Raw genomic sequence first — 23,244 nt, forward strand, 5'->3', positions numbered from 1 at the left:
TAAACGCAAGTGGAAAAAGGCAACCGAGGCTGCAAAGAAACCAAGCTTCCACCACGTGGCGAGGCCCAAAACTCAAACTTCTCTCCACCCCTGGGCGGGGCACCTAGCGGGGCTGTGCCGGAAGCAATCAGCTGAACCCAAACTGGCAGAGATAAAGCTGTAGGAGCTGTTAGGTCTCAAGCTGGATTCCCTGTCCAGTCAGGATCCTAGAGGGCCACACCTATGAGAAAGTATGCCCCGCCCTTGAGGTCAAGTCATAAATGCCATTTAAAGCCTTTTTATTAATTTATATCGTATCAGAGACCTGGTAAACTTTTTAAAATCCCCAGGTTGGATTAAGACATTCCCTTTGGGTCCTTGAGAATCTTCTCCAGAATAGGCGGCCCTGGGAATGTCCCTTGCCTTGGGCGCAAAAAAGTCCTTGGGGGAAGTGAGCTGTTTATTTAGATACAGCTCTGCTTGAAGGAAGAGTGGGAGGCTTCATTAATGATTGCTAGCTAGTTCACCACCCCGAAGGCTCAGCTTGGCAATCTGCTACTGCAGGTTTCTAGCACGGCTGCTAGGGTCCTTAAAAGTCATCGTCGTCACAGATGTCAAGGTATACATCGAATGCCTCTCTGTTGCAGTTTCCATCAGGAGTGAAGACATATTTATGGAAGGTCCCATCAACGCAGATGGCTGGGGGAGAATAGAAGTGTGAAAGGTTAGGCGCTGCCCCAGCCACGTATTCTGATCTTCTCTGGTGTCCCACAGTGGCCTAGGGTCTAGCTAGAAGGCTTTGCCCAAGTGCCATACTACTTACTAAACATGAAGTGGGTCACACATTCCAGTTTCCTCTGACTTCTCATAACCCTCATATTCTTTTTTCGTTTTGTTTCTTTGTCTTTTTGAGACAGTCTCCCTGTAACCTCTGCTGGCCTGGAACTCACTAGGCCAGGCTGGCCTCAAACTCAGATCTGCCTGCCTCTGTGCTGGGATTAAAGGTGTGCCCCACCATGCCCAGCAAGCCTCAAATTCTTTTAGGTTCAACCTGTAGTCCTTTACACATGTAGTACCCCAAACCAAGGTTCTGTTCTTACCAATTACAGAATTGACATTCTTGGAAGTATTGCGTCCAAAGGCGCAGATGCATGCCGATTCAGCAGGCACAGTAAAGCTAGCCAGGCTCCACTGAGAGTCCACATACTGCCCAATCATAGGTCCCACCTTGCCTACTCGAGCCAGCCTGTAGGCAAGCACTCAGTAAGCCCAAGTATAACATATGGGCAGGGGAGTTGGGTCACACAGGATAGAGTGAGGACACTCACGCAGAGCGGCGGTTGAGACGGGTATCCTTGAGAGCAAAGATGTGGACAGTGCCCTTATCACTGGAAGCACAGAGGAAGGAGGAGTCGTGGCTGAAATTAATGCTACAAGATAGTACAGTAGTGATGCCTAGTGTTATGACTTGTGCTATGAAGTCACCAGCCCACCATACACATATATGTGCTCACCAGTATAGGGTGGCAGGATCAGTGCCTCTGCGCAGCTCCACCAGTTTTTCCTTGGACTGAGTGTCAAAAAGACGAATAAGGGTCCCCTTCTGGGAGGCTGAGGCCACTACAGTGCCTGTCTGGTTCAGGGACACACAGGCCACATCACTCTGATGTGCATTGATGGTGAATGGAGCAGATGAAGTGCCAGGTTTTGTACTTGCCAGGTCCTGGGGTATGAGGGAGCAGTTTAGGCTTGGTGTGGTGTGGTGTGGAAGGGAGGGACCACACGATCACAGGAGATGCAGCCCACCCACCTCTCCACCCTTGACCACTGAATGGCTCACCACAAGTTGCAGACTTCCACACTTGTGTCCAGGGAACACAAGCAGTTGCTTCTCCAGACTGGGGCAGAGGTCACACAGCCCTAAGGTGTGAGGATGAAGTGGGGATTGGCAGATGAAGGGGAGGCACGGGCCAGGCTGGGTCTCAGAATCGATAGAGTTTGATAAGGGAGGCCAGATTTCAACCCTCTGTGGCATGTTTCCCATAGCAGCCTCACAAAGGCTGGCTTTCCACTCAGCTCCATTCACTATGGCCTGAGCAGACTCTAGTAAGTTGCTATGAAAGCCCTGGAAGCCCAGGTCTCCCTGACATACCTACCCATGTGTTTAGTCTCAGTTCTCAATTGGTGGTTTCTGCTGTCATGTGGGGCAGGACTGGGGGTGGGGATAAGTAACTGACAGGGTCTGAAAGGACTGTATCTCAGAGCATTTGAGTATCTCAGCAGAGCCTCTCCCTCCGCCTCTTTCCCAACATTTCTAAGATGTGTCCCTTCTTTCCTCATTTTTGTCCCATCCACAGCTTCACATCCCTACACCTGCATATATGGGTCCTCTCACCCTTGGGGTTGTCCCGAGTGTCAAACTCAAACAGCTTTCGAGGACTGTCAGGGAAGGAGTACACATAGATGCGGTTCTTCAGCACGATCACGATCCTGCAGACACCACATAGCACAGAAGGCCATAAGGAGAGGGCAGCTGCCCAGGTGGAACTAACCTCACTTATTATGGGAACCTCGTGCCCCCACCCCAGTCCTCATCAAGCTCACTTGTCATGGCGCATGCGCACAGCCAACACTGGCTTGGTGAAGGTGAATTCCAGTACCAGTTTGTCCTTGGAGTCCTTGCCGTCTCGGGCATCATCCCAGATCAGCACTGCTGGGCAGGTGGGTAGGTCAGCAGGACCAAGGTTTAGGGTTAAGGGGCAGCCCCAGTGACACAGGACCCACCCCTTACTCCTTATGAGCCCTCAATTACTTGCTTCACCTTTCACTAAATATTCAATTATGAGCCTCACAGAGCATAAACACTTGTGGACAAGATCCCTGAGGGAACACATTCTAGAATAGTTAAGCTGATTTGGAGATAAGGAAATCAATGTTCAAATGGGCTGAGCATCTATAATCAACGACCATACAGCCCAAGAACAAACAATAAGGGATTCGTACCCAGTCCCACAACTTCCCCTCTGCAGTTACTTCTGTCTCTAGGATCCAATCCATACCCCCACAGGATATTCCTGTGAAGTCTAAAGCTTTATGACTCACCTAGGACAACTCTTGCCATGTCGCGGTGGAATCGATAAGAAAAACCCTTAAAACAAGATGGCACTTGAGGCTCAAGCCAAGAGGGTGTATGAAAGATGGCTCCAAGATTTGAAAACCTATTGATTGTGTGATCTTGGATAAGTCACTTAACTGGGCCTCAGTTTTGTCATCAGTAAAAGTGAAGGGGGCTTGGGGTATGGCTCAATAATAGAGCATATACAAGGCCCTGTGTTCCAACCCTAGTACAACACAGAATTACTATAAGAATAAATGAGTTAATATGTATAAACCAAGTGTGGTGGCACAAGCTTGTTAATCCCAAGACTTGGCAGGTAGAGGTGGAAGATCAATCCAAGGTCATTTTTTACTACACAAAACAGAGCCTCAATAAAATGTGTTTGAGGCCACGTATGGTTGGGCACACCTTTGATCCCAGCACTCTGGAGGCAGACGCAGCCTGAGATAGAAGCCAGCTTGGTCTACATAGGAGTTCCAGGCCACCCAGAGCCACAGGGAGACCCTGTCTCAAAAAAAATGTGTATAAAGTGCTTAGAACAATATCAGGTTCACAGTAAGTGCTCCATAGTTAAGAACATGCCATATAGCAGGCACACAATAAGTGGTTTTGTTGTTTTTATAGTGCTAGAGATGAAACCTAGGGCCTCATGCATACTAGGCAAGTGTGCTACCACTGAGCTACACATCCAGCCCCAATAAATGTTTCCTAAATAAAAAGACCAAGCTTCTCAAGCATTAAGATCCATGACTTATAAGCTGTGGACCTCAATGTAGGAGGCTGAGGTGCTGACAATTTCATCTGCTAGTGCCTCAGGGTTTCTGTGGGAAGTGAGGAATTTGGGGAATCTAGGTCAAGTACAGGATGAAAGCTCTTACCTGAGATCTCTGAGAACTTGGGGCTGCTACCACCACCCACCAGGGCCAGCAGGTTGGAGCGGTGCAGCATCTCTACCAGGCCCATGCTGCCCACCTGCTCATGGTCTGCATAGGGACAAGGGTGTTAGTAGAGGATGCTAGTGCCCAGTCTGATCATTCTGCCCACTGCCCCACCACCAACAGCAGCTCACCCAGATGTCCCTTTTCCATCAGTGGCTCCACATTATAGATGCGTACACCTGTCTCCATGGCACAGCAAAAGCAACCTGGGAATGGAAGGAATCTATCAGACTCAGAGAATGTTAGGGCTCACTGTGGGTCTTTAACTCTTCTTTTCCCTCCTTTCCTCAAGGGCACAAGTACAAGCCTCTCTTACTTTGGTCTTGGTTGAAACGTAGACTGGTCACACCTCGGAGTGGCTGTTGAGTCATGGTCCAGAATTGCTTCCTTGGATACAGAAAGGACAGCATTTCAAGGAGTCCTTGTAGGGGGTGGGGAGGCCCTCCTTTCTTGATTCCTACAACTTCTGTCCCCCAAATGATTTCTTCCTACTTTTTTTGTCTATTCTGTTTGGAAATAGGGTCTTGCTATGTAGCTCCAGCTGATCTAGAACTCCTTATATAGCTCAGCCTGGCCTTGAATTCCCAGAAATCCTCCAGCCTCCAAGTCTGTAAGGGATTATAGGTGTGTGCTGCCACACCCAACTTCCTCCCCAAATGATACTTTTCTTTATCCAGATTTTCAAAAAGCAAAAACAAGGTGGGGGGGGTAGCACACACCTTTAATCCCAGAACTTGGAGACAGAGGCAGGCAGATCTCTATGAGATCTAGGACAGCCTGATCTACATAGTCAGTTCCAGGCCAGTCAGGGTTACCAAATGATACTTTTCTTGATCCAGATTTTCAAAAAGCAAAAACAAGGTGGGGGGGTAGCACACACCTTTAATCCCAGAACTTGGAGACAGAGGCAGGCAGATCTCTATGAGATCTAGGACAGCCTGATCTACATAGTCAGTTCCAGGCCAGTCAGGGTTACATAGTGTGACCCTATCTCAAAAAGAAAAGAAAATGAAAAATAGAGGAATATATCCCAGAGTATCTGTTCAAGTCTGCCAAGACCACAGGTAAACTGGCCGACCCCATATCTGTTAGGGTTCCAAACAGCAGCAGCTTCCCCCCTCCCCAACAGGGACCTACCTGTTAACCAGAGATTTTAGAAGTTGTTTATCATAACAGCTTTTCTCTTATCTTAAGAGGGAAAAAGTAAACACTTCCAGACCCTAATCCTACCTGCTTTTCCTGCTTCCCCCTCCCTGATTTCTCCCTCAAACATTCCCCCTTCTACACCCTAAAGCCCCTATATATAAAGTCCCAGCTCACAGCCCGTGGGCTGACATCTTTCCCTTCCCCAAGGGAAAGGTGCCCCGTGCGAAATAAATCTGTATCCCGCTGAGAATTCCGTCTGTGCTTCGGTGCCTCCTCCATCTGCGCCGCTTGCTCTCTCTCCAACATTCCTACCTATCAATATCCAGGCCTATACTTACATGTCACTATCATCTGTTAGTAAACAGGGTGGAACAAGGGCTAAGACATCCTGCACTTTTCTGAGAGGAAGGTTATGCATGCACGACCCTCCACCCACAGAACTCCCCTTCTCATGCCTTTCTAATGCCAACCCATTCATCCACCTCCAAGACCTCTCTCACACTTACCCCTTCTCTCTTTCTCTCTCTCTCTCTCTCTCTCTCTCTCTCTCTCTCTCTCTCTCTCTCTCTCTCTCTCTCTCTCTCTCTCTCTCTCTCTCTCTCTCACACACACACACACACACACACCACCACCACCACACTTTCCCCAACCTCATCTCACATGTTGCTTCCTCTGACCCAAAGGGGAATTGTCCCTTACATCCTGAAGACCCCACCTGACATCCCTTTATCACTCTAAATTCCGTTTTACATTTTTGATTTACTTATGTTTATTTCATGTGTTTGAGTGTTTTGCCTGCATGTATGTGAGTACACCTGTGTCATGCAATGCCCAAGGAGGCAAGAAGAGGGTGTTGGATCCCCTGGAACTGGAATTTACAGATGGTTGTTAGCTACATTGTAGATGCTGGGAATCAAACCCAAGTCCTCTACAAGAGCAGCCAGTGCTCTTAACCACTGAGCCATTTCCCCAGCCCCTCACTCTAAATTTTTTTAAACTTTAAAAATTTAATCATGTATATATGTATGCAAAGGTATGTGTATGTGCACATTAATACTGGAGTCCACAGAGGCCAGAGACCCCTGGAGCTGGAGTTACAGGTGATACTGAGCCACCTGATGCAAATGCTAGGAATCAAACTCAAGTCCTCTGGAAGAGCAATATATGCTCTTAACCACTGAGTCATTTCTCCAGTCCCTCATTCTAAATTAACATTCCATTCTTTGTTTTCTGTACCTGAGTCCTAACTGAGCTAAACCCCAACCCACCTTTATAAATCCCATACCCCTAAAACTTGTCCTTGTCCCCACATTATCTCCTATAGACCCAGCCCTAGGGTACAGCTACCCCCTCAAGACTTTCTTGCAGGACACACCACCCAAAACCCCAGCCAAGAAAAAGGAACTTAACCAAGATTCCTGCCCTAGAAGTCTCCTCCTCTGTTCAAACCCCATCACTCCAAGATCTCTGTCTAGGCACACCCCCTACTCATCTTCTATGAGCCTAAAACCTGGTGTAACACCTGCCACCTAGCTCTCACTTCCTCAAGAGCTATACTTTGGTCAGCTCAACTCTAAGCTTTCAAGACCTCCTTTTTAGATCTCTATTACAATATCCACCGTATCCAATAACTCTACCTTGGATGCCTCCACCTCTCCCAAAAGTCAGGTTCCTTTTCATGACAGCACCTATTTAAGACTCCTGTCCCAAGCCATCATCTATCAGGACCTACTAGAGACACCCACCCCATGACCCAGACCAACCCTTAGGAAAGACCTCCAGTTCCTCGTCGTGATCCCAGCTCTAGCTGTAGGTGCCGCCGTCGGCACAATTTTCTGACCTCCCGGGGCCTTGATGACCGGCTCCGGTGTTTACATCAGTCCTTACTTCCGGAGGAGGGAGTCTGCGACCGGAAGTGACTCATCCTGGTCCGAAAAGTCGATCGCAGTTCTTCTCAGGCAGCTCGTGGATCTCTGGAGTATCCAGAGCTGTAGTAGAGTCCTCCCAGGAGGGCTGGAGAGCATAGTAGGGACGACTGGGGCCTCGCGGGTAGAAGAGATTTCCCAAGGGCTGGACCGTCCGAGGGAACCAGGGACAGAGGAGGGGCCTCCCTTTCCTAAGCGGAAGCATGCCAAACATTGAACTCGTTAACCCCTGAGAGACAGAGGGGTGAACCTTCCCAGCTAACGAGTTGGTCCTCCGTATTGTGCTAGAGTGGCTGTCCGGATGGTTGCCCTTCTGGCTCCAGATGGTCCAGGCAGAGGCGAAGAAAAGGAAATGATAATTGAAAATTGAGCTCGCCTTGGGCGGGGAAAGATAGGGATAGAATTTTACTTTTTTTTTTTCCTATGTCTGTTTATTTACAAAATGATACTTTTTTAATGATAAAAAGTACCAGCAATTCTGGCGTGTTAGCCAACCCGTAGTGATAGCCCTTGGCTAGAGGCAGGAGGAACAGGAGTTAAGGTACGATGGCCGAACCCTTACTGTGGATAAACAACAGGTTCCAAATTCTGTACACACTCATAATGTTTATATTTACCTCAAATTTGTAAGAAACATTCCAAGGCCGGGCGTGGTGACACATGCCTTTAATCCCAGCACTGGTCTGGGGAAGCAGAGGCAGGCAGATCTCTTTGAGTTCAAGGCCAGCCTGGCCTACTTAGCGAGTTCCAGGTCAGCTGGGGCTACAGGGAGACCTGCCTGTTACCTCCTCAGTGCTGGAATTAAAAGCATGGGCCACCACCACTCTCCATCCTCCTTCACTTCCTTCACTTCCTGCCCTTTCTTCACTGCTTTTTGGTTGTTTCTTTTTCTTTTATTTTTTGTCTTTTTTTGAGACAGGGTCTCCTTTGTAGCCCCAGCTGTCCTGGAACTCACTGTGTAGACCAGGCTGGCCTCCTCAGGCTACAGGAGATCTGCCTGTTACCTCCTCAGTGCTGGAATTAAAAGCATGGGCCACCACCACTCTCCATCCTCCTTCACTTCCTGCCCTTTCTTCACTGCTTTTTGGTTCTTTTTATTTTATTTTATTTTATTTGTCTTTTTTTGAGGCAGGGTCTCCTTTGTAGCCCCAGCTGTCCTGGAACTCACTGTGTAGACCAGGCTGGCCTCGAACTCACAAAGATCCACCTGCCTCTGCCTCCCAAGTGCTGGGATTAAAGGCATGCACCACCACGCCCAGCCCTTTATTTTATTTTAATTTTATGTGTATGTGTGTATTGTGTGCATGTATGTAAATGCACCCATGTTGTGCAGTGCCTTCAGACAGAAGAGGCCATGGAATTCCCTGGAACTTGAGTTTCAGGGAGTTGTTAGCTGCCATGTGGGTGCTGGGATTTGAACCCAGGTCTTCTGCAAGAACAGTCAGTGTTCTTAACCTCTGAGCCATCTCTCCAGCACCTGGTTGTTTCTGTTTTGAAACAAAGTCTCATGTGGTGCAGATTGGATTCTATGTAGCAGAGAATTTGAATTTTGTGTGATGGATGAGGGTTGGTAAGGAGAAAACACCAAGACACAGATAAAACTCTCAGAGGGATAGAGTTTTATTTCACAAGGGACAGTTCCCTTCAGGGAAGGGAAAATAGCCCACGGATTGTGAGCTGAGGCCTTTATAGGAGGGTTTTGGGGGGTGCAGAAGGCATGGGGTAAATACGGAATGAGCACAAACCAACTCACTTGGGTAACTGACCCAACATATCGTAAGTGTAGCAGGGAGTCAATCCTACACAGACACAATCTGTATAACCAAGAAGTCTGTGGAGAAGTGGTCTTCAAAATACTTGACCTGCACTCATGGATGGGGGACCATATTGCTGCAGCAGGGATCCAATACATAGCGGCTGTCATAGACCGCTGGTGAGTAAAGATAAAAAAGACAATCCAGGACTCAAGGCCCCAATGGGCTATGAAAGTTCTGGATCAGACAAGGGGCCTCACAATGAAGCAGCTTCAAAGGTTCAATGCCTCCTGCAGCTTCTCTTGGGAATCATGTTCTCACTTTATCACTTAATCTCCTGAGCAATTTTTCTAGTACTAATGTGTCCACTTGCTTCCTTTGTGCTGCCCCCCTACAGGGCTCACTGCTCATCCCCCTCCCAGTTTACAATGTTACTCCCCAGGCTACTACTCAATGTTCTCAGGAACTCCTAATACAAGGACCTTTGCCTGTCCCTCCCCTTTTTCTTGACAAAACAGTGTGTTGGACTCCACGAACCCCTGAATGCCCACACTCATCAAGCCGAAATGTCACAATTAAGGGCAATACTGCTCTAACCTCGGGACTGCTCTTTCTCTGTAGTATATACTCCTGCATCTCTCCATAGATTGAGGACACCTGCACTCCAGTCATTCTCATACCCAAACTAACCCTATACACACCAGAAGAGGTGTATGATGTCTTATCCACAGGGAAAGACGGAACCAGAACAAGGAGGTCAGACACCTTGGCAGTCCTGGTAGGAGTTAGCCTGGTGGCATCAGTAGCAGCCACAGGACTCGTGGCCAGAGGCTTGGGGCACACGCTGATCTCAACCCAGCATCTTTCTCAAGAAATGGAGGACCTCAGACGGGAGCTCACTTCAACAGTGGAAACTACAGCCCAGTCAATCCAGTTCCTACAACAACAATTATCCTCCCTAGCTGAAGTTGCACTCCAGAACAGGCGAGCCCTGGATCTATTAACTGCAGAAAAAGGGGGAACCTGTATTTTTCTGGGTGAAGAATGCTGTTATTTTATCAACCAATCCGGTAAGGTCAAATGTGATATAGAACAACTCCAGCAGGTAGCAAAAAATCTTTCACTTAAAAATTCCCACTACCTCCGGGCGTGGTGGCACACACCTTTAATCCCAGCACTTGGGAGGCAGAGGCAGGCAGATCTTTGTGAGTTCAAGGCCAGCCTGGTCTACATAGCGAGTTCCAGGACAGCTGGGGCTACAAGGAGGCCCTATCTCAAAAAAACAAAAAAATTCCCAGTACCAACAGTCATCTCAATGGGATACTTTTACAGGATTAACTCTCTGGCTTCTGCCCTTTCTGGGCCCCCTGCTTTCTATCACTGTGGTGCTAACCATTGCCTCTTGCCTCTTCAGATATTTTCAGGACCAAATCCAAAAACTAACTCATACTAATTTTAATCAGTTGTTACTTTCCTTCCCTCCACATGTATATGAATGCCTGTCAACCATCAAGGACCCAGTTCAGATGCACAAAGAGAGAACCCCTGCTGTCTAATGGACCCCAAATCCAGCCCCCCCAACGTCGACCTTGTCCAGCAGGAAGTAGCAAGATGACAATAGCAAGATAACAACGGCGCCCCCCTATCCTATAACACGAAAGCCTAGAATATTAGGGTTCCAAACCATAGCAGCCCTCCCCATCTCCAACAGGGCCTCATGGACCTCGCAAGCAAACCCCCTGAGAAAAGGGAACCGAGTTAATAAGCACCCTGGTCTTTGAAGTCAAGAGAAGCAGACTCTTCTAAAAGACAGCTTGCTTTTCCTTCGATGATCTCCAAAGACAAGATAAACAGATACCGCCTTTTAACCAGAGACCTCAGGAGCCACTTCAGCACAGCAGTTTTCCCCTTATCTTAAAAGGACAAAAACAAACACTTCCAGACCCAGATCCTGGCTGACAGACGGGAAGGGGCGGGTTTTACAAGTCCCACTTTCCTGCACCCCCCCTCCCCGTGCCCCCCCGGCCCAATTTTTTCTAAAAAACTTCCCACCTTCTGTACCCCCCACCCCGAAGTCCCCTATAAAGGCCTCAGCTCACAATCCGTGGGCTATTTTCCCTTCCCCAAAGAGAACGTGTCCCATGTGAAATAAAACCCTATCCCGCTGAGAGTTTTACCTGTGTCTTGGTGCTTTCTCCCAATCAACCCTATTCATCCATTGGCCACTTTTTACCTATCACCATCCAGCTACAAAACAGGCTGGACTCTGGTTAGCTTCTAAGACCAGACCAGATAGCCTGTTCTGGATGGTATGGCCATAGTTTATGTCACGCCTCCTTACTTTTGACAGTATTGTTTTGATGATTTATTAACATATAAAGATGTTTATTTCATTACTTTAAAAAAATCTTTTAAAAATTCTTATTTTTACATCAATGAGTGTTTTGGTCTTTTTTTGGGGGGGGTCTTTTTTTTGAGACAGGGTCTCCCTGTATTCCCAGCTGGATTCCAACACACAGAGATCCGCCAGCCTCTGCCTCCTGAGTGCTGGGACTAAAGTCATGCACCACCAGGAGCAGCTGTGAATGAGTGTTTTGCCTACATATATGTACATGTAGATGTGCACCACCAGGAGCAGCTGTGAATGAGTGTTTTGCCTACATGTATGTACATGTAGATACTGCACCTGCAATGCTTGTGGAGGAAAGAAGAGGGCATCAGATCCTCTGGAACTGGAATTACAAACAGTTGTTAGCCACCATGTGGATGCTCTTAATCAGTGAGCCATCTCTCCAGCCCCCCTCTCATTCTTTTAAAAAAATATTTTATTATTTTTATTTTACGAGTATGAGTGTATTTCTTGTATGTATGTAAGTGAACCCATGTCATGCAAAGCCTGCAGAGGCCAGAAGAGGGCGTTACAGATGGTTGTTAACTGCTACCTAGCTGTTAGGAACTGAATCCCATCCTCTGCAAGAGCAGCCAATGCTCTTAATTGCTGAGCCATGTATCCAGCCCTGTATCTCATTCTTTTTAACTGGCATTGTTCAGCCATTCCACTGTTAATGATTAAGTTTTTTTCTGATCCTATGTGGTCAGCTCCCATACACAATCTCTGTATGCCCTCTTAGGCCTGACTCCACTTGATTCCTCAGCAGAGCCAATCTTCTTGCGTTCTTCAGTTGCTACTTCCTCCTATTCTGAACCATATTTAACTCAGTTCAGTTTGGATTTTGTCACCCCCATGTCTCTGAGACTGCACTTAACCAGATCATAACAAACCTGCAGCCATACTTGGTTGTTTATGCTTGTAATGCCAGCTTTAGTATTGTTGCTTTGGTGCTAGGAATCAAATCCTGTGCCTCCAAGTACTAGGCAAACATGCTGCCACATAGCCACAGCCCCACCTAGCCACTCTCCCACCTACTCGTACTCTTAGCCTCATTTATGCTATCCCATAGTGAAAAGGTTTTGTTTTGCTATGAGATGGATGTAACCCAGGAGGCCTCCTCTCTTTTAGGAAAGCAGTCCACCACTGAACTATTATCTTGCCATTAGGGTCTTGGTTTTGTATAAAGGTTAAGGTATAGGGAATTGCATTATTATGCCAATTGAAACTGGCATTTGGAACTATTTGGCTGTTATTTCTCCAGTTCTGATTTTCTTGGAAGGCCAAATATAAATTTTAGTTTCAGCGTGCCTTAATCTTTTTTTGACACAGTCTCCATATAGCCTAGCTGGCCTAGAACTCACTATGTAGCTCAGGCTGGCCTTGATCTCACAGAGATTTGCATGCCTTTGCCTCCTGAGTACTGAGATTAAAGGCATGTACCACCATGCCTGGTTTGCCTTAATCTCTACAAAAAAAGTAATCTAAAGATACATAGTATTTATCAACCAGTTATTTTTTCATTGTTCAGTCTGTCTCCTCTGTAAACTGAAGTTCCCAGAAAAAAAAGCCACATCCATGTTGAAGATTCTACAAGATTGACTTCCTGATCAGAGCCCTATGATTGTGGAGAGATTGAATGTTGCAGATCCAGAGCCAAATTATTTTGGATTATCTAAAGCTGTTGGATTGTAATTCTTTTTTTTTTTTTTTTTTTTTTTTTTTTTTTTTTAAAAAAAAAAAAAAAAAAAAAAAAAAAGAGGACGATAAATCTTTCACTGTGATATATCAAAATAAGAGGCTGGCCTTGAACTCACAGAGATCCACCTGCCTCTGCCTCCCAAGCTCTGGGACTACAGGCGTGTGTCACCACACCCAGCGAAATGTAATTCTTTTTGAGACAGGGTCTCACTTGTAGCCCTGGATGACCTGGAACTCACTATGCAGACCAGACTGGCTTTGAACTCGGAGATCTGTCTGCCTCTACTGCTCAAGTATTGGGAACTATCTTTTTCTTTATTTTTGTGACAGGGTCTTGCTATATATAGTCCAGGCTGGACTTAACCTTGGCTGTCTTCCTGCTTTAACCTCTGAAGTACTGGCAATACAGGTGTAAGCCACAATGCCCTGAAAGTGAGAAATTTTGTAAGTAAATTTCTTTGGGTTTTTTTTTTGTTGTTGTTTGTTTTGAGATAGGGTTTTACTCTGTAGCCCTGGCTGGCCTGGAACTCTGTTAGACAAGGCTGGCCTTGAACTGACAGTGTTCTTCCTGCCTCTACCTCTTGAGTGCTAGAATCAAAGCTGTTGTCTCCCTACCTGGCTTACATATTTTTAAAAAATATTTTATTATTTTTATGTGTATGTGTGTATTGCCTGCATGAAGGTAAGTGCACCTGTGTTGTGCAATGCCCACAGAGGACAGAAGAGGCTGTCGGATCCCCTGGAACTGGAGTTACAGACAGTTGTTAGCTGCCATGTGGGTGCTGGGATTTGAACCCGGGTCTTCTGCAAGAACAGCCAGTGTTCTTATTGAGCCATCTCTCCAGCCCCACATATTTTTTTAAAGATTTATTTATATTGAGCCAGGTGTGGTGGCACACACCTTTAATCCCAGAATCAAGCACACAGTACTCCATAGGCAGAGGCAGGCGGATCTCTGTGAGTTCAAGTTCAGTCTGGTCTACATAGTGAGTTCCAGGCCAGCTGGGGCTACAGGGAGACCCTGCCTCAAAAAGACCAAAAAAAGTATTTGTATTTTAAATTATATGTATGTGTATATATGTATCTGTGTGGTTATGTGCATGTGAGTGCAAGTGCCCCTGGAGCTGGACTAACAGGCCCTTGGTAGCCTCCTGACATGAGTGCTGGGAACTGAACTTAGATCCTTTGGAAGAGCAGTACATGTACTTAACCACAGGCCCACCTCTCTAGCCCTTAAATAACAGACCTCTGTGACAAGTGAATCTCTGTGAATTGGAGGCTAACCCGTTCTACATAGAGTTCTAATCCAGCCAGAGCTACATTGTGAGACCCTGTATCAAAAACAATTTTAGGGGCTGGAGAGATGGCTTAGCGGTTAATAGCACTGGCTACTTTTGCAGAGGACCCAGGTTCAGTTCCCAGCATGGGAACTACAACATGGCAACTAACAACAACCAGAAGCTCCAGTTCCAGGGGATCCAATGCCCTGTACTGTCCCTCTGGACACTGCATGACATGGGTGTGCTTACATATAGTCAGGAAAAACACTCATATACAAAAATGAATAAACAGATAAAATGTTTTAAAAATCATTTTAAAGTGGGCATGGTGGAGCATGCCTTTAATCCTAGCACTCCAGAGGCAGAGGCAGGTGGATCTCTATGAGTTCAAGGCCAGCCTGGTCTACGTAGCTCCTTCCAGGTCAGCTGGGGCTACAGAGAGACCCTGTATTAAAAAGACTAAAAAATTTATTTTAAAATCTTAGAGATAAGCTTACATAGTTCTTAATATCGAGATATGGTCTTTTTTTGGCCTCTCATAGTAATCCTCCTGCCTCAGCCTCCTGGGTGTTAGTAATACAGGTGTGAGTCACTGTGCCTGGTTCAAGAAATGTTCTGTTACTTCTCTTTCACAGTGACCCTAATGGAATATGTGGAATATGCCAGGCTAACCCCCTCAAACCCATCTTTTACCCCTCTCTCATCCCTCTCTCCCAGATCACACCCCCTTGGTCTCACCCAGGGACCTAACTAACCTGGCTTTTCTCCGACACAAACCTGGGCAAGGCCCAGGCTCCACCATCTTTACTGCACAGGTAGTAGCTCCAACACCAGAGAAGGCACATCTGTTATCTGCTGCAGCTACTGGGGTTAGGTCCACACCCTGTACTTGAGAAGGGGACTACTTATCCTGGGTCTGAAATCTTGGAAAACACAATTCCAAAGTCAGAAGACCTAGTTATGCCCTCTAAAACAGCAGGAAAGGCCAAGCATGGTGTCACATGTCTATAATTCCAGAACTCAGGAGGCTAGAAGATCATCACAATTTCCAGGCTAGTCTGGTCTACACAGAGTTCTAAGCCAGCAGGGCTACATAGTGAGACCCCATCTCAAAAGATAAAAAGAATCAGGAGAGCTGGGCTTAGTGGTTCAATCTGTAATTCCACTATTTGGGAGGTCTTGAAGGCAGAAGGATCAGAAGTTCAGAGACCAGCCTCAGGCATATAATAAGGTTGAAGCAAAACTGAACTTAAGGAAACCCTGTTTCAATACATGAACCATGGAGATGACTCAGTAGGTAAAGTGCTTGCTGTGTGTGAATAGAAGTTCCCAGAAAGAACATGCATCTTGAAATAGAACTTTCTGCAAGGCTGATCAACTGATAAGAACTTCAGTGATGGTACAGAGTTTGGGATGTTGCAGGTCCAAAGCCTAATTTCAGTTTATCTTGGGCTATCTTTAGCTCCCTAAGTAGCCATTCCTTCCCCACATGTTTCTGACTTAACATCCTGTGACTAACAGATAAAAACCTTTGGAAATGTGTTAATTTAGCAGACCACCAGCTTCCACTAACCAAAAAGCTGAGTGCCATCAGATAGCATCTACAGACTATAGCTGAGATTTCTATTTTGCTGTAACCACCTAATTCATGTTTCCACCAATGTATTTGAAAAGTGTTTTGATTTATGGCTTTGTTTTGTTACTATAAAAACTTCATGCTGGGCATGGTGGCGCATGCCTTTAATCCCAGTGCTTGGGAGGCAGAGGCAGGTGGATCCCTGTGAGTTCAAGGCCAGCCTGGTCTACATAGTGAGCTCCAGGACAGTTGGGGCTATAGGGAGATCCTGTCTCAAAAAGACAAAAAAAAAAAACTTCATTAAGCCAGGCATGGTGGCTCATGCCTTTAGTCCCAGCACTTGGGAGGCAGAGGTGAGCAGATCTCTGTGAGTTTGAGGCCAGCCTGGTCTACATAGCGAGTTCCAAGCCAGCTGGGGCTATACAGGGAGACCCTGTCTCAAAAAGCCCCCTCCCCCCAAAAAAACCAACAAAACTTCATGAAACTGTTACCACATTGGAACATGGGAATTTGGAATAACTGGAATCTGTGTTCCCAGGTACAAATAGTCACTCATAGTTGGCTCCAGAATAAACTATTTATCCCCTTTGAGGTCAGAGTTGTACTTTTTCCTCAACATGTGCGAGCACATGCACCTGACTTCTGATCCCCGATACCCAATTAAAAGCTATGAGAAGCAGTAGTTCTATAACTCAACACTGAGGGAAGATGGGGTAAGAGGATCTTAGCTATCTAGCTAAAATGATGAGTTCCAAGATCCCACTGTGGAAGGAGAGAAGTGTTAGCCAGGCCACTCCATTTTGTAAAGCTCCTCCACTTTGGTTGAACTGACAGTCTCTGTAATTACAGGATTTTGTTTTTCATAACTAAAGTAACGTTTTTCTAGACCCAGTAACAGGCAACCAGAAAAAAATGTTTAGTGATCACCTAATTTTTTTGGAGATAGAGTCTCTCTAGCTGGCCTGGAACTCACTGTGTAGACCAGGGTAGCCTGGAACTCACAGTGATTACCCTGCCTCTGTCTGCTGCTGGGAGAAATGCACCACCAGACCCGGCTCACCTAACATTTCTTAACTGAATGCTCACTAGTAACTAACTCTTTTTTGTTTTGTTTTTTTTTGAGACAGGGTCTCCCTATAGCCCCAGCTGTCCTGGAACTCACTATGTAGACCAGGCTGGCCTGGAACTCACAGAGATCCGCCTGCCTCTGCCTCCTCCCGAGTGCTGGGATTAAAGGCGTGTGCCACCACGCCCGGCCTCACTAGTAACTCTTAGCAACAGCCAACTGTAATCCCCCCCCCAAAAAAAGTAATCTTTCAACTTCCTTTCCATCCTACCTCCTTGTTAAAACTAACAGGCGGGACCGCAGTGTGCCCTGTGGGTAGGAACTCGCCCCTGAACACCACCCTCCTGTAATGTTGTTAATAACACTTTTGCTTTTTGAGACAGGGACTCTCTATTAGGCTGGCCTCGAACACAGAGCCGCCTGCCTTTGCGTCCCCGAGTGCTGGGATAAAGGTGTGCACCATCATGTCTGGAACGGTGTTAATACGTTTTAACAAACCTTTTACCTAAAAAGTGGTTATACAGAAGCAGCATGCCCGGGCGTGTGATCTATTAACCTCCTTTGATCCTTTACCCATAGCCAATTTTACACTCTGAGGTGGTTTTCGAACCCCCACCCCCAATACGAAAAGCGGGGCTGCTTTCGCATTCGCCCCTGAAAACGGCTACGACCAATGTGCATGTCTGGAAGCAGTGACTTGTGGGAACGTGGTGCCGGCGTGGAGGCGGAGCTACGTTACTCCCGAGGCGGGGCAGCTTCAGAAAATAACAGCTGGTCATCGACCAATCAGAGCCCACCAGGGCGGGCTCCTGAGCCAATTGCCTGCTAGGTGCCTTAAGAGCTGGTCCAAAATGCAGCAACTGGAGGGGTCAGACGGAAGCAGGCAAACTGGAGGGTGGGATAGAGGCGTACAGCTGACGCTTACTGTCATCCGCCAGAGGTGGGTGAAGAATGGGACGGGGTGGTGGGACGTGCGAGCCGGCCCCGTGGTCTCCTCACCGTCTGTTTTCCACACTCCTCCTCCGCAAACAAATGGAACATCACAAGATGGCCGCCTCCGGCGGGCGGCTCCGCTTGTCCGTCTCCCCTCCGGCCGATGTGGTTCGGTCCAGGCAGCCGCGAGTCTCCAGGGCCCTGAGGCTGCGGAGTGGAGTCCCCTCAGGTCGCTTGTACCCGTACAGTGGTTTGGACCCTGCCAGCGTCACAAGCTGGGGTGTGGACACCAGTGAGCATACTTTCTCTAGTGTGTGTATTCCTGTTATTCCAGAGCCTACAAAGATTTGTGAACCGCAATACTTGGTTGTGCGACCTGATTTTTACTTAAGCCAGGCGTGGTGGCGCATGCCTTTAATCTCAGCACTCTTGAGTTCAAGACATAGTTCTAGGCCAGCTGGGGCTACAGGGAGACCCTGTCTCAAATAAAAAGACCAAAAAATATATATTTTTTACTTTTTTAAAAAATATTTTATTATTTTCATTTCATGTGTATGAGTATATTGGCTGCATGTATGTGAGTGCACCCATGTCGTGCAATGCCTCGGAGGTCCAGAAGAGGGCTTTGGATTCCCGTGGAACTGTAGTTAAGGCTGGTTCGTAGTTGCCATGTGGGTGCTGAGAATCGAACCCGGGTCCTCTGCAAGAGCAATCAGTGGTCTTAACCGCTGAGCCATCTCTCCAGCTCATACCTTTTTTTGGTGGTCTTTTTGAGACACAGTCTCCCCGTAGCCCTAGCTGGCCTTGAACTCACAGAGAGACCTGCCTACCGCCTCCTTCCAAGTGCTGGGATTAAAGGGGTGAGCCACCACGGCTGGCACACTTTTGTATGAGTGTTTTGCCTGTATATATGCAAGCGTACTCGTGTTGTGCAGTGCTGTAGGAGGTCACAAGAGGGTGTGGGATCCCCTGGAACTGGAGTTATGGGGGTTGTTAGCTGTGTTTTCTGCTAAAGGGGCCAGTCCTCTTAACCACTGAGCCATCCCTCCAGCCCCTGATCTTTATTTTTGGTCTTTTTGAGACAGGTTCTCCCTATAGCCCCATCTGGCCTGGTACTCGCTATGTAGACCAGGCTGGCCTCCAATTCAAAACAGAGGTCTGCCTGCCTCTGCCTCCTAAGTGCAGGGATTAAAGTTGTGTGCCATCATGCTCGGTTCCAATTCTTATCTTTGAGACAGGGTGGCATTTTGTTGGGAAACCCTGCTGTTAGGGTTGTAGTTCTCCATGTCCGGATAGCCCTAAGGGGCTCGGTGCCAAATGGAAGGACTCCCCTTTTCAGCAAAGGGCCTCCTGGTTTCTTCCTGGCTTACCTGGAAAGTGCCACCAAGCACGGATGCCTGACCTTATTTGGAACATGACCTTTGGCATAGTTACCTGGAGTAAAACCTACCCCCAGGTTTTTTTCTATATGATAATCAGGCATTGCCTGATAGTCGTTGGATGATAGGAGCCCAGTGCCACATGTAAATAAAGCATACTATGAGCACCTATCAGCTGAGGCTTTGGCTACTGCCTCCACACTATAATTTCTCTAGTTCTCCCACTGAATAAATGGAGCTGTTCCACTGAGTCTGGAGCTGTTTTCACTGAATCACTGCATCTAGAGCTGTTTCTGTTTCACTACCTCGTGAAACCTGCCTCCCAGGAAGGGCTTTCTTCCCTCAGTGCTCACTGGCCGTACTGACTCTGTTCGTTGCTTCTGCTCCCCCTGCCCTCGTGGACCGGTGGCCAACGACCCGCGAAGAGAGGGAGAGACCCCTGCAGCACTTCAAACTCACTGTTAAACTGGCCTCCAACTCAAGGAGATCCTCCTGCTAGTCTCCCTAGTGCTGGGATTATAGGTGTGGCAGAGGAGTGTAGGTGTTCTACATGAGACTGTCTCAGAAAATGAACAGTAAGTGGCTGGAGAGGTGACTCAGAGCTTAACATCCTGCACTGCTCTTCCAGAAGTTCCAGAGTTCAGTTCCCAGCACCCAACTCAGGTAACTCACAACTGCCTGTGGCTTTAGCTCCAGAGGCTCCAACATCCTCTTCTGGCCTCCATGGGTACTGTCCTCATGTGTACATACCTCCCCACACACGTAATTAAAAATAAAAATTTTAGCAGGGCGTGGTGGCACATGCCTTTAGTCCCAGCAGGCCAGAAGCAGAGACAGGGGGATGGATCTCTGTGACTCAGAGGCCAGAATGATCTACCTAGCAAGTTCCAGGTCAGCCAGTGTCACAGAGTGAGACCCTGTCTCAAAAAAAATTAAGCCAAGGGCCGGGCAGAGACAGGCAGATCTCTGTGAGTTTTAGGCCAGCCTGGTCTACATAGTGCCAGGACAGCTGGGGCTACAGAGAGACCCTTTCTCAAAAAGACCCCCCCCAAAAAAGAAAACAAAAAAGCCATGAGGGGTGTGGTGGCACACACCTTTAATCCCAGCACTCAGCACTCAGGTGGCAAAGGCAGACGGATCTCTGTGAGTTCAAGGCCAGCCTGGTCTATATAGTGAGTTCCAGGCCACCTGGGGCTATAAGACCTTGCTCAAAAAGACCAAAAAAAAAAAAAATTAAAACAACTGTAACCTGACAGACTTTGTCTCTGTCTTAACCACATTATAGAGGTGGTCGCAGTCATCTCAATGACTTTACTATATTGTGGAAGAGGGAAGTGAGGTACTCAGAAAGGACACAGACGAACAAGCTAGAACCAGGCTAAATGGCTCCACACGCTTCTATGAGGTGCAGAAGCATGTGTTTGTCTGTGTGTGTGTGTGTGTGTGTGTTGTTCAGCATTGAGTCTAGGGCCTCCAAAATGCTAGGCAGTGGCTCTGCCACAGTTCCACCTCCAGCCCAGCACTAAGCCATTCTTCTATGGATGTGTTTGCTTCTCTGTGCTCATTCAGTCCTCACCTACCCCATCAGGACTCAAGGCTCCTACAATACCCATGTAAGACTGAGACAGCAAAACTTACACTATCCCCTTACCACCTTCCTGTGCTCATTCCAGACCCAAGGACAGGACACATCATTCCCTGGCACTCAGGCCCAATGCTTCCTTTTAGTAAGGATATTTTGGGAGATTTTCCTGTGTCACAAGTCTTGGTGGTATGAGACTGACCCCAGCATAAGGCCTCTGCCTGTTCAATGTCAAAGCACCCTCATCATGGTGACAACCCAACCTGCCTACCAGACATCTCTAAAACACACATCCTATGGCAGGCAGGCAGGAACAGGACCCTTGTCTGTGTTATTCACTGTGGTATCCCCACCACCTAGCACAAGACCCAGCATACAATCAGTAAGGCAACTGCAGTGTAGATAGCTTGTGTCCTGATTTACTCTTCCCACAAAGTTCCCTGTCCTCTCTTCACTCCCCTTGCCTGGGGGAAGGAAGAACACTCATCATGAGAAGGGGGAGCCCGTTCCAACACAAGTGTCTACTGAGGTGTTCACTGAGGCAATGGGCAAGTGGATGTAATAGGGCACCTTCTTGACCATAGCTACACCAAGTTAAAGTTTAGACTGACTCTAGTCTCTGACATTATCAGGCAGTTGGCCCAGGGTATGGGAACACATGTCAGCTAGACCCCAGTTGTCTTGGGAACAAACAGGTTGGAGTGTCCTGGAGAGCACCTGCTAACTGCAGAGTTATGGTTTCTGTAGCTTATGCTCAGCTTGCTTCTGCAAAATAGTAATTGTTGCTTAATATAATAGAAATTGTTAAGGGGGCTCTCTACCTGTAAGCTTGAGAACTTAAACTTTTCATCCCTGGTTACGGTTTCTCTGTATAAAAGCTTACCCTAGAGATGGCTCAGGGCTACACACTTGGGTTCCCACACCCTTGTGTGCTAGCCCTGGCCAGTAAGGACTTTCATTCGGCAAAACTTTGTTCTAGTGGTCTTCTCTGGTGAAGCGCCCCACAACATGCTCTAACAGGGACTCTGACAGGGACTCAGTCATGTGGTAGGGACAAGAGTAGAAAAATATCCCATTTTTAATATGAAATTTATTTTATCACATTTATTTATTTATGAGGGGCATGACACATGGCTTGTGGTGGAGGTCAGAGGACAATTTGCGGGAATTCTATCATGTGTATTCTGGGGATCAAACCCAGGTGGTTAGGCTTGATGGCAAGTGTCATTACATGGTGACCCATCTCTCTAGCCCTATTTTTGTTATGTGACATCTCATAGCTTATTAACTACTCCGGGTTAAGGTGTGGCAATCTGGATTTGCAGACAATATTTTAAATACAATTGTCCATTTCTACTTGGGGATTCAGTTCCAGGACTCTGTCCCTGCAGATACCCAGTTCATTAGATATTTATTTTTTTGGTCTTTTTGAGACAGGCTCCTTGTAGCCCTAGCTGGCCTGGAATTCACTATGTAGACTAGGCTGTCCTTGAACTCACAAACATCACCTGCCTCTGCCTCCCAAGTGCTGGGATTAAAGGCCTGTGCCATCACACCCAGTGTTATGGTGCACTTCTTTAATCCCAGCACTCAGAAGGCAGAAGTGGGTCTCTGTGAATCCTAGGCCATAGTGAGACCTTGTCTCAAAAAAACAGAACAAAAAAACCAAAAAGATTTATTAATTTTTTCAATCCTAAATGATGGGATTAAAGGCATATGCCACCATGCCTAGCTGAATAAGATTTGTTTTTCCTGGTGCTGGAGAGATGGCTCAGTGGTTGAAAGCATTGGCTGCTGCTCTTGCAGAGGACCCAGGTTCAGTTCGCAGCACCCAAATGGAAGCTAACAATCATTTGTAACTCCAGTTTCAGGGGTCTGACACCCTCTTCTGGCCTCTGTGGGTACTGCACAAATGTAGTGCACTCACATACAGGCAAACACTCATACACATAAAATTTTGAAGATTTATTATTTCTAACTATGTGTATATGTGGGTGTTTGTGCATACATGTGCACATGAGACCAGGTCTCTTTGGAGTCCAGAAGAGGCCATTAGATACCCTGGTGGTATAGTTACATGTAGTTGTGAGATACCCCAGGTACTGGGAACTGAATTCAGGTCTTCTAGACAAGTACTAAGTACTCTTAACCACTGAGCTATCTCTCAAGCATGCTAAAGTCTCTTATGTAAAGTGGTGTCCTCTCAAAAAAAAATGCCAGGCATGATGATGCATGCCTTTAATCTCAGCACTTGGGAGGCAGAGGCAGGCAGATCTCTGTGCATTCAAGGCTAGCCTGGTTGATATAACAAGTTCCAGGCTAGTTGGGGCTGCAGGTAGGCTCTGTCTCAAAAAAAAAAAAAAAGGCAAAACAAAACAAAACAAAATACAAAAGAGACTGGGCAGGGTGGTGGCACCTGCATTTAATCCCAGCAGTTGGGAGGCTCAGGCAGGCAGATCTTTATGACTTCAAGGTCAG

The 23,244-nt window shown here is 47.1% G+C and overlaps 1 protein-coding gene across 8 annotated transcripts; it reads right to left on the minus strand.

Annotated features, from left to right (window-relative positions):
* Positions 1 to 261: 261 nt before the first annotated feature.
* Wdr45 (WD repeat domain 45) lies at positions 262 to 7,275 on the minus strand. Of its 8 annotated transcripts, none has more exons than XM_008842582.3 (11): positions 7,069 to 7,275; positions 4,352 to 4,422; positions 4,167 to 4,241; positions 3,976 to 4,080; positions 2,584 to 2,692; positions 2,375 to 2,469; positions 1,820 to 1,899; positions 1,494 to 1,702; positions 1,308 to 1,367; positions 1,080 to 1,225; positions 262 to 678 (listed from the first exon to the last, which is right to left on the minus strand). In XM_008842582.3, the coding sequence occupies exons 1-11, from the start codon at positions 7,203 to 7,205 to the stop codon at positions 569 to 571; spliced, it is 1,197 nt and encodes a 398-aa protein (XP_008840804.1). In that variant the 5' UTR covers positions 7,206 to 7,275; the 3' UTR covers positions 262 to 568. The 8 variants fall into 8 exon arrangements, with proteins under 8 accessions (XP_008840804.1, XP_008840803.1, XP_008840805.1 ...); XM_008842581.3 differs by having other exon boundaries at positions 1,308 to 1,397; XM_008842583.3 differs by having other exon boundaries at positions 2,584 to 2,689; positions 7,069 to 7,273.
* Positions 7,276 to 23,244: the final 15,969 nt, after the last annotated feature.

Source organism: Nannospalax galili, unplaced genomic scaffold (genome assembly GCF_000622305.1).
Source record: "Nannospalax galili isolate Female #2095 unplaced genomic scaffold, S.galili_v1.0 scaffold741, whole genome shotgun sequence".
Taxonomy (NCBI): domain Eukaryota; kingdom Metazoa; phylum Chordata; class Mammalia; order Rodentia; family Spalacidae; genus Nannospalax; species Nannospalax galili.

Bases quoted from the DNA above. Each gene is read 5' to 3' on its own strand.
- Wdr45 (XM_008842579.3), bottom strand. From the start codon at position 7,205: ATGCTCTCCAGCCCTCCTGGGAGGACTCTACTACAGCTCTGGATACTC. The intron at 2,470-2,583 runs GTGAGCTTGATG...TGGTGTCTGCAG, and splicing joins GTGCGCATGCGCCATGACAA to GATCGTGATCGTGCTGAAGA. The intron at 679-1,079 runs GTAAGAACAGAA...ATTCTCCCCCAG, and splicing joins GAATGTCAATTCTGTAATTG to CCATCTGCGTTGATGGGACC.